Consider the following 11,440-nt stretch of genomic DNA (forward strand, 5'->3'; position numbering starts at 1 on the left):
CATTCCTACCTTCAAAGCTTTTTGCAGTTTTAGCTCTTTTGAAATTTTATGGTCCTGTTTTCATGAATGGATTTTACATAAGTTAGATATCAATTTTGATTTGCATTATATTGTTTATATTGTATTATAACAATAATATATAATAATACAAAATTATATCACTAGTAAGTATGATAAATAATATTTCAGTAAATTAGAAAAAGTATGGAGATGAAGTGTTTTTCTTTTTGTTTGTTGTTATGAGACAGATGGCTGAGTCCAGCCATCTCAAGACATGTGCTGCCAGGTTCGAAACTAAATTCATATTTACAGGCTCCAAAACCCACTCCAATTCTGATTCTTCAGGTGATTCGTGTATGACTTTTAATCAGGAAATAGTGTAAAGATGAAAGTGGCTGATAATCTAAACTAAGCACACAATTCATAAATTTGTTGCCTGTCATGACTTATATTGACTATGAGCAGCTTTCCCCCTCTTTTGATCCTGTATAATTCTAAATTTGGTGCCAGACGTCCAGGAGGGGGTCTGAATGCAAAAGCTGAGTTGAGAACCCTGAACCCAGGTGTCCTGCATAAGGCTGAGTCACTAGTGTTTACTTTCTTGGTCAAAACCCCAATGTCCCTCCTCTAATCCACTGATAAGGGATGTCTTCCTCCTCTATCTTACTGTAGCTTATCAGGTCTCATCAAAACTGTCTGGATCTACTTTCCCTGTTGCTTAGTTTAGCCACCTTGACTAGTGGAAGTGATCAAAGAGCTATCAAACTGGTCAAAGTCTGACTGCCCCTGCTCCCTTTCCTAGGAGAAATCAAATGTTCAAACTACTCTCACAACAGCAATCCAAAACAAACAAGCTGTTTTTGGATGAACTACAATTTTGTCTCAGACTCTGGTCCTCTCCAAAGTCACTGTGGACCATGATGAAATCATACAGATTGTTGAAGAAAGAACCAAACATGTTTTTCACCCACATGGAGGAACCAGGTGTAGAGCCCCAGGGCTATGGGATTCCAAGAGTACATGGATGAGAGGAAAACAGAACAATAAAAAGACAGCAAATTCAGAGCAAGTCTGGCTACAGCAACAGAAATATCTCAGTACTGTGACCCTCAGATGTCTGGACTTTGCTGCAGTGTGTGTGCTGGCCTGTCATGAGAACCATTGTGTATGCACAGACTGAGAGCCTGAAGCAACAGTAGGAAGCAGCTGTAGCATTCAAAGTCTTCTCTGATATTGTTGAGGTCTGAGCCTGTTCCAAGGCCTAAGCCAATAATCTCCTTGGATCTGCCTTGACGCAGGGGTCTGTCTCTGTGTAGTGAAGAACCTGACATGTCCCTTCCTTTGCTTTGCCTCAGCCTCCTCCTACAACCTGTGTATGCATCGATGGAGTTTCCTCTGTTCACTTGTAGTTATAAAGGAGAGACCAACACCTACATGGAGGCAGATGTTAACCTCGCTACATTTATTCCCATTTCCATCCCACTTGATCTATCACAATACCTCCATATCCTTTTTGACAGAAAACCAACTCTACTATGGAAGTTCGACCTGTGAGTACTTGCTTGAATGTGCTATGGTTGTTCTGGTTAAAAGATACTACATGACCTGCTAAACACATGTAATTCCATTGAGAATAATGAACTAGATACAGAACAATGTGAAAAACAGTTTCACATTTTTTTCTCCTTCATTGTGCCTCTGCAAACATTTCCACTTCTCATTGTTATGTATCCAGTGAGAAAGAAATCAGGGATAGAAAAAAGAACAACTTTTATGTCTGCCTCATGGTGTGTTTGCATGGTGAGACTTACATATTTTTGACACACTGACTGTAATATGTCAAGATAAGTTTCCATTCTTCTCAGGTCTATTTGGCCATCTAAATATCTTATGTTTGAATATCTGTTTCTTTCTAAAGACTTGGAGAGTTTCTGATAAAGTGAAATTGAATATCCCTATGTGCTCAGCACAAATATTAGAATCTCTGTTTTCATGTGTTCTGGCTTTAGCATCTTTAAAGTATCTCAGTGTTTAGACACTGTGGTGGTCATATTTATAACTTATTTATTTATAGTTGATATTGTAATGGAGTGTTCTGAAATTCATGTCATTCATGCCTATATTCTGTCCTCTGCTTAGTTAGCTCTACTGACAAACAGTGTTCTCTGATTTGATTGGAGGTTTTATGATTTTCATTTCCAACCTTTCTATCTGTCTTTCTCCTCCCTCACAATCTCAATTTTGTCTTGTGATTTGTTTTTTCTGGTACTCAGTCTTTCTTGTGTACAGCTGTTTATTCTATCTCTCATCCAAGTTCTGATGGAGACTGCTGATTCTTGTCTCAATGACCAGTTGAAGTCAATGCTTGGCTCTGTCTTCTTTTCTGTTGTTTGTCTCTTTACTTTCTGAAGTATTCATCTACCACTTGATCTCTCTGAGAAACTCTGAGTTAGGTTGCTGGTTATTTATGATACTGTGCAAGATTCATTAGGCTTTTTCATATTCCTGTTTTTCACTTGATGCCATAATTGGTACATATGTTCATTTGAACATCAATTTTGGGATTAGGATGGTCCTTTGCTGAAAAGTACCTTCTTCAAACTTCAATACATATTTCCTCACTGAGTAGGAAACTCTACTAATTCATTTAATCTGCAAGCCTAGAGAAACACATTTCCTTTACTACTTTTATACTACTTTTTTGAATTTTTGTAAAGATTTATTAAAATTTACATTATGTTTATGAGTGTTTTGCCTACATGTTTGTGTGTGTACCACTTGTGTGCATGGTCCCTTCAGAGGACAGTGGAGGACATGGATCCCCTAGAACTGGTGTTCCACACTATTGAAACCTAAAGCTGGCTACTGTGACTTGAACCAGGGTCCTCCAAAATAGCAACAACTAGTCATAACATATCAATCATTTTTCAAACCCAAGAACACTATTTTGCACATGCTTATTTATTATTATTTCATGTACTCAAGAGCTCACTTTCTTATATATATGTGAATACCACAGGTATCCCTGGTGCCCAGAGATGCCAGAAGGGATCTTATGAACTGGAGCTAAATATGTTTCCAAGGCCACCCTGTGGGCACTGAGAAGTGATGCTAGCTTTTTTTGAAAGTGGTGTATCTATAGATAGATGGCTGGGCATCTGTCTATACCTCACAGAGACACTTTAACACTAGGAATGCATATAAACTTGTTAGAATTTTTAATAAGTGAGTATGAAATTGAATCATTACAAAAGAAAAGGTTATGAAGCTCTTACTAATATTCCTTTAGTGCTTCCATGAGCTGAAACATCATAAGCACCTATGTATACAGTACTCATAGGACACAAACAAGTGATATTTTATGTACACAATGTACACCAAAAAACATTAGAAACAATTAAACTTCTGAGAGTTTAGGAGCCGTTCGATGATGTTCCTGGGTTGTCATGAGCTTATGCACACAAGATTTACATGTCACAAGAAAAGTCAAAACCTGCAAAGCCAGGTTTTGTGGCCCACATGTTGTAATCTTAACACTTAGGAAGCAGAGGCTGAAGGATGGAGAAATCAAAAACAGCCTGTGGTAGATAGTGATTCACTATCAAAAGAAAAGAAAGAGGGGGAGAGAAAAGGAAGGAAGGAAGGAAGGAGGAGAGGGAGGAGGAACAGCCTCCTCTATCAGTTCCAACCTACCATTGCTTTAAGCCTCTGCAACTTGAGAAGCTGTTTTTGCAACATAACCTAGCATATTCTGAAAGGCTGACCCTCTCTAGTGTTTGTCTTTAATGTTTCTGTTTCTCAGTAGCATATAATTTTTGTCATAGCCTGTATTTCTGTGAACCTTTGGGGGGCTTAGTTTACATTGTGTGTGTGTGTGTGTGTGTGTGTGTGTGTGTGTGTGTGTGTCCCAGTTTATTATGCACTGTTATTCTTTATAGACTCAACATCTAGAATTATGATCCTCTGGCTTCTTACTTAGATTGTAGTCCTGCCCTCCTCACCTTTAGAATACTGATTTTCAAATTAATAAAGTCATTAAATCAAAAAAAAGAAAGAAAAGCAAAGGCTATGGCCTCTAGGTTCCTGTATTTGATAGACTTTTTGAGAAAAATGTACTGACAATACCCATCATTCTGTTCCTCTGGTTTAGATCGAAATGGAGAAACTATCAATATTTGCTGACCTTATACTTTGCCATCGAAGAGATCAATAAGGACTCAAACCTGCTTCCCAATATAACCTTGGGTTTCCACATCTATAATGCTTTTATTTCTAACAAAATAACCTTGGAGGGCCTTCTGATGTGGCTGTCTGGAAGGAGTGATTATATCCCTAACTACAAGTGCAACACTCAACACAAAGCTCTAGGAATCATTTCAGGAAACAAGCCAGAATTTTCTGCTTCAATTGCAACACTTTCAGAGCTCTACAATGTCCCACAAGTAAGTTAGAAACATATTTTATGCACAATCACATCTTAGATCTGACCGAAACAAACAAACCAACAAAAGAACAATACCAGAACAAACAAAAGAAAACAGAGAAGTGGATTATGTTTAGTGTAGGCAGATTTCTAAGAGCAGTGGACGAATTACTTTGATATGTTAATAGTTAACAGATGGCAGTGTTTGGTAAAAAGCATGAACAGTAAATTCTGGGAGTTTCTGAGAAGATCACTTAGTAGTATCCATGATTCTATCTCCAAACAATGGATGATGTACTGTGGATGCTCAGTCTGCATTTGATAATAAGTCAAATTCTATAGCAAATGTACCTAACTCCCCAATCTAGCATATAAACATCTCAAAATTCCTATGGTTGTCAATACCTGACATATGGAAAAAGAAAGTCCAGGACATGTAACTGAGTTTGGAACAATGTTTAATGCCATCAAATATGAAAATCTTTCAAGGAATTAATTATCTTATTCAGGAAAGTGGATCTAAGAATAGCACCCACAGATACCATCCACTTAGCTATATCATCACAATTGACTATTGCCAGGCTACACTGAAGAAATGCATCTATCAGCAGGTATTACTACAAACAGAAAATACTTGGTGAGCACAAGAATCAGCAATAATCAAGATTAAAACACCCACATGGTAATGTTCATTGTTATCACTCAGTTAAACAATTCATAAGTGTATTTTAACCTAATGCAATAAAAAATAAAGACAATAATTTACATTTCTGAGTTTTGTCTCTATCAAATCTATCAAGAGGGATGATACAATAAACCCTGGCAATGAGGCCCCAGGTCATCACAACTTGAATCATTTTAACTTAGGAAACTGAATTTCTAAAAACTTTGTAGTCTCTTTCCATATTTGCTTTCCTAAAGGTGAAGGTTCTCTGAAATATGGTGTTATGTGACTAGAAAGTAACTGTTAATGCTTTCTGCAGTTTTCTCTATATCAGATACTCTTTTGCATTGTTATTGCAACAAGAGAGATCTATCATGTCTTTCAAAGCCAGTAAACAGCTTATTACTTTCTTCTTGGCTGCTTCAGCCACATTTAGGGACAATGTAATCTCACAGAAGACATCCTCCTTAAAAAAATTCAGTCCTTTAACCCTCATATTTGAATTATGAAGTCACTTCCTCCTAAGGGTGATGATTCCAAATACCTGAAACTCAGAATCACATTTTTTTTTTTTGCTTCTTCAGGTCACATATGGACCATTTGATTCCATGCTTAGTGACAAAGATACGTTCACATCCCTTTATCAAATGTCTACTGAAGACAGAGGTCTAGCCCAAGGGCTGATCTCTTTATTGCTCCACTTTGGCTGGAAGTGGGTGGGGATCATTGTTTCTGATGATCAGAGAGGAAGGGAGTTTCTCTCTGACCTGAAAGTAAAGATGGTATCAGAAGATATCTGTGTGGCTTTTACAGTAAAACTCCCAGATAATTTGAATGAAAATGGAAATTCTGATTATGGTTTGCAAAATTTGAAACAACATGCTCGAGTAAATGTGAATTTATTCTATGGTGATATCGATGACTTGCTGTTCTTCTGTGTAGACGTTAGTATCTTTGTAACCAGAAAGAAGGTGTGGATCTTGGCAAAGCCACACTCGACATACTTAGAGTCTATAATAAATGAAAAGCATATTATGATAAACTTATTCAGCGGAAGCTTCTCATTTTTAAAGAAGAGAACTATCCCTGGCTTCAAGCACTTTCTTGAGGCCCTTAGACCCTCCCATTTCCCAGGAGATATTTACTTCTCTAAATTCTGGATTGACAGTTTTAATTGTTCACCTACTTCGCGATGTGGAAATTATAAACCCTGTCCAGTGAATATTTCCCTAAAGACTAAGGATAAAATAAATGATATGATGACTATTTCTGAGCCAAGCTATTCCATATGGAGTGCAGTATATGCAGTGGCCCATGCCCTCCATAAAATGCTATTGAGCAAAACTGAAACAGGATCTAAAGAAGACAGAAACACAGACTGGCTTCTATCATGGCAGGTAAGCCTCACTCATAAGCAGGGGAAGCTTAGAATCTTACATTATTAGTAAGTAATTTGCTGTGGTCGTCAATAAAACATTTCATCTTATAATTAAAAATATAAGTTAAAATGGAAAAGGGTTTATGTTTCTCTACATTTAGTTTGATGTTGGCTATAGGCTTGCTGTATTTTGTCTTTACTATGTTTAGGGATGGGCCTTGTATCCCTGATTTCTCCAAGACTTAGTTAAACATGAATGAGTACTGGATTTTGTCAAATGCTTTTTTGGCATCTAAGAAGATGATCATGTTCATAAGAGAGATAGGTCTGAACTCTTTTTTGTTGGGTCTTTGTGAGTTTTAGGTGTAAAGGTGACTGTGGCTTAGAATGAGTTTGGTAATGTTCATTCTGATTCTATTTTGTGGAATGCTTTGAAGAGAATCGGATTTAGCTCTTTTTTACTATTTTTTTTATTTTTTTATTAATTACACTTTATTTACTTTGTATCCCCCCTGTAGTTCCCACCTCCTCCTCTCCCAAACTTTCCCTTCCTCTTTCTTTTCCATGCATGCCCCTCCCCAAGTCCACTGATAGGAGAGGTGTTCTTTTCTTTCCTTCTGATCGTAGTCAATTAGGTCTCATCAGGAGTGGCTGCATTATCTTCTCCTGTGGCCTGTTAATGCTGCTTCCCACTCAGGGAGAGGTAATTAAAGAGCAGGCCAATCAGTTCATGTCAGAGAAAGTCCCTCTTCCTATTACAATGGAACCCACTTGGATACTGAACTGTCATGGGCTACATCTGTGCAGGGTTCTTAGGTTATCTCCATGCATAGTCCTTGGTTGGAGTATCAGTCTCAGGAAAGATCCCTGAGTTGAGAATTTTTGGTTCTGTGCTCTCTTTGTGGAGTTTCTGTCCTCTCCAGATCTTACTGTTCTCCACTTCTTTCATAAGATTCCCTGCACTCTGCCCAAAGGTTGCCCATAAATCTCAGCATCTACAATGATAGTCTGCAGGGCAGAGCCTTTCAGAGGTCCTCTGTGTCAGGCTCCTGACTTGTTCCCTGTTTTCTCCTTCTTCTGATGTCCATCCTCTTTGCTTTTCTGGATAGGGATTGAGCTTTTTAGCAAGCTTCCTGCCTCTTGATTAGTTTCTATAGGTGTACAGATTTTAGTAGGTTTATCCTATATTATATGTCTATATGAGTGAGTATATACTGTGTGCATCTTTCTGCTTCTGGGATAGCTCACTCAGGATGCGCTTTTCCAGATCCCACTGTTTACCTGCAAATTTCATGATTTCCTTGCTTTTTTTATTGTTGATTAATATTCCATTGTGTAGATATACCACAATTTGTGCATACATTCCTCCACTGAGGGGCAATTGGGCTGTTTCCAGATTCTGGCTATTACAAATAAGGCTGCTACAAACATGGTTGAGCATATGTCCTTATTGTGTACTTTAGACACTTTTGGGTATATGCTTAGGAGTAGTATAGATGGATCTTGAGGAAGCACTATTCCTAGTTGTTTGAGAAAGCGCCAGATTGCTTTCCAGAGTCGTTGTACAAGTTTACATTCCCACCAGCATTGGAGGAGGGTTCCCCTTTCTCCACAACCTCTCCAGCATGTGTTGTCTCTTGAGTTTTTGATCTTAGCCATTCTGTTGGTTGTAAGGTGAAATCTTATCATCCTTTTAATTTGCATTTCCCTGATGGCTAATGAGGTTGAGCATTTCTTTAAGTGTTTCTCTGCCATTCGATATTCCTCTATCGAGAAACCCAGAATTGCTAAAACAATCCTCTACAATAAAAGATCTTCTGGAGGTATCTCCATCTCTGATCTCAAGCTGTACTATAGAGCAACAGTAATAAAAAACTGCATGGTACTGCCATAGAAACAGAGTGGTGGATCAATGGAACCGAATAGAAGATGCAGAAATAAACCCACCCACTTATGGCCACCTGATCTTTGACAAAGATGCCAAAACCATACAATGAGAAAAATATAGCATCTTCAACAAATGGTGCTGGTCTAACTGGATATCTAAATGTAGAAAAATTAAAATAGATCCATACTTATCACCCTGCACAAAACTAGAGTTAGCTCTTTTTAAGGTATGTAAAATTCTGCACCGAAACCCTCTGGCCCTGGGCTTTTTTGTAAGGGATACTTTTGGCACTGCTTCTATTTCTTTGGGGCATATAGGACTATTTAATTTATTTACACAATCTTGATTTAATTTTGGTAAATGGAATCTATCAAGAAAATTGACTATTTCATTTAGATTTTCAAATAATTTGGCATATAGGCTTTTGGAATAGACATAATGATTGTTTGGATTTCCTCAGTACCTGTCATTATGTCCCCTTTATCATTTCTGATTTTGCTGATTTGGATTGTTTCTCTTTGCCTTTTAGTTAGTTTGCCTAAGGGTTTGTCTATCTTGTTGATTTTCTCAAAGAACCAGCTCTGGGTCTCATTGATTCTTTGAATTGTTTTCTTTGTTTCTAATTCATTAATTATAGCTCTGAATTTGATTACTTCTAATCATCTACTCCTCTTGGGTATGTCTGCTTTTTTTTTTTTCCCAAGGGATTTTATATGTGTCATTAAGTTGTATGAGATGTCTCAAACTTCTTTCTGGCAGCACTTTGTTCTATGAACTTCCTCTTAGCACTGTTTTTATTTTGTCCCATAAGATTTTTTTTTTTTTACTATTGCTCTGTAGTACAACTTGATCAGGATAGAAATACCTCCAGAAGTTCTTTTATTATACAAAAAAGTTTTAGCAATTGTGTTTTTGTTGTTGTTGTTTCTGTTTTCTTTTGGTGTTCAATATGAAATTGAGAATTGTTCTTTCAAGGACTGTGAATATTTTGGTTGGTATTTTGGTAGTAATTGCATTGAATCTGTAGATTGATTGTAATAGGATGGCCATTTTTACTATGTTAATTCTACTGGTCCATGAGTATGGGCAATCTTTCCATATTCTGATATCTTTTTCAGTTTCTTTTTTCAGAGATGTGAACTTCTTGTCATAGAGGTCTTTCTGCTGCTTGGGCAGTTATACCAAGATATATTATATTATTTCTGGCTTTTGTGAAAGATGTTGTTTCCATAATTTTGTTATCAGCCAATTTATCATTTATAGTCAAGCAGAATACTGAGTTTATGAGTTAATTTTATAGCATCCAGTTTACTGAAGGGGTTTATCAACTTTAGAATATCTCTGGTAAAATTTTGTGGGTCACTTATATATATACTAGTGTATCTTCTGTGAATAGGGATATTTTGACTTCTTCCTTTCCAGTTTGGACCCCTTGATCTTTTTTAGTTGTCTTATTGCTCTAGCTGGAACTTAAAGTACTACACTGAAAAGCTATGAAGAGAGCGGGCAGCTTTGTATTTTCCTTGACTTTAGTGTAATTGCTTTGAGTTTCTCCCCTTTAATTTTATTTTGGCTATCAGCTTGTTGTATATTACCTTTATTATGTTTATGTAGGGCCTTGTATTCCTGATCTTTACAGGGCTTTTATCATGAAGTGGTGCACGATTTTATCAAAGGCTTTTTTTTTGCATCTAATGAGATGAACATGTTTATTTAATTTTTTTCTTTCAGTGAATTACAGTGATGGATTTAAATATGTTGAACCATCCCTGCATCCCTGCGATGATGCTTTTTTGATCATAGTGGATGATGTATTTTATGTGGTCTTGGACTGGTTTTACCAGTAACTTTCTGAGTATTTTTGCATTAAAGTCCATACAGGAAATGGGTTTGAACTTTTCTTTCTTTGTTGGGTCCTTGTGTGGTTTAGGTACCAGTGTGACTGTAGATTCATAGGAAGTGTTTGGCAATGTTCCTTCTGTTTCATTTTGTACAATAGTTTCTGAAGTATTGGTGTGAGCTCCTCTTTGAAAGTCTGGTAGTATTCCATGCTAAAACCATCTGGTTCTGGGATTTTTTTTTTGGTTGGTTGGTAGACTTCTGATAACTGCTTCTATTTTCTTAGGGTTTATAGGACTCTTTAATCTGCTTACCTGATCTTGATTATATTTGGTAAGTGAAACCTATCAGGAAATTTTTCCATTTCCTTTAAATTTTTGAAACTTTCAGAAATCAGGCTTTTGAAATAATATCTAATGATTCTTTGGAGTTATTCCCCCTTTTCATTTCTGATTTTGTTTATTTGGATGCAGTCTCTCTGACTTTTTGTTAGTTTGTTTAGAGGTATGTCTATCTTGTTGATGTTCTCAAGAGAAACAGCTCTTGGTTTCTCTGATTCTTTATATTGTTTCCATTTTTACTATGATACTGATTTCATCCATGAGTTTGATTATTTCATGCTGTCAATTCATCTTGGGTGTGTTTACTTCTGTCCTAGAGCTTTTACAGATATTTTTAAGTTGCTACTGTGAGAATTCCTTAATTCTTTTTAGGAAGGCACTTAATGTTATGAAAATTCTCTTTAGCACTGCTTTCATTGTGTCCCAGAAGTTTAGACATGTTGCCCCTTCATTTTCATTGAATTCCCAAAAATCTTTAATTTATTTCTTCCCTAACTCAGTGGTCACTGAGTTGTTCAGTTTCCATGAGATTTTTTTTAGGTTTTCTCTTGTTTCCATTGTTATTGATATCTAGCTTTAATCCATGGTGGTCTGATATGACAAAAAGGTTATTTCAACTTTATTGTACTTTTTGAGGCTCACTCTCTGTCAAAGTCAATGGGCAATTTTGGAGAAGCTTCTGTAAGGTGCTGAAAAGAAGGTATATTCTTTTTGTCTGGGTGAAAATTCTGTAGATGTCTGTTAAATCTATTTGATCCATGCATATGTTAGTTTAATTGTTTCTCTATTTTCTGTCTTCATGACCTGTCCTTTGGTGGGTGTAGGGTTTTGAAGTCTCCCTCTATTACTCTGGCTGTATTACTGTATAATTTAAGCTTCAGTAATGTTACTTTTACAAATGTAGGTG

At 36.7% G+C, this 11,440-nt stretch overlaps 1 protein-coding gene across 1 annotated transcript; it reads left to right on the forward strand.

Annotated features, from left to right (window-relative positions):
• Window positions 1-627: 627 nt before the first annotated feature.
• On the forward strand, window positions 628-5,094 carry LOC132650630 (vomeronasal type-2 receptor 26-like). Its single transcript, XM_060375978.1, has 2 exons — window positions 628-1,550; window positions 4,151-5,094. Exons 1-2 carry the CDS (start codon window positions 1,330-1,332, stop codon window positions 4,449-4,451), a joined length of 522 nt encoding a protein of 173 aa, XP_060231961.1. The 5' UTR covers window positions 628-1,329; the 3' UTR covers window positions 4,452-5,094.
• Window positions 5,095-11,440: the final 6,346 nt, after the last annotated feature.

Source organism: Meriones unguiculatus (genome assembly GCF_030254825.1).
Source record: "Meriones unguiculatus strain TT.TT164.6M chromosome 13 unlocalized genomic scaffold, Bangor_MerUng_6.1 Chr13_unordered_Scaffold_28, whole genome shotgun sequence".
NCBI lineage: Eukaryota > Metazoa > Chordata > Mammalia > Rodentia > Muridae > Meriones > Meriones unguiculatus.

Excerpts from the sequence above, each read along its gene's own strand:
- LOC132650630 (XM_060375978.1), top strand. The coding sequence starts at position 1,330 with ATGTCCCTTCCTTTGCTTTGCCTCAGCCTCCTCCTACAACCTGTGTAT. Across the intron at positions 1,551-4,150 it reads CTACTATGGAAGTTCGACCT|ATCGAAATGGAGAAACTATC; the intron begins GTGAGTACTTGC and ends CCTCTGGTTTAG.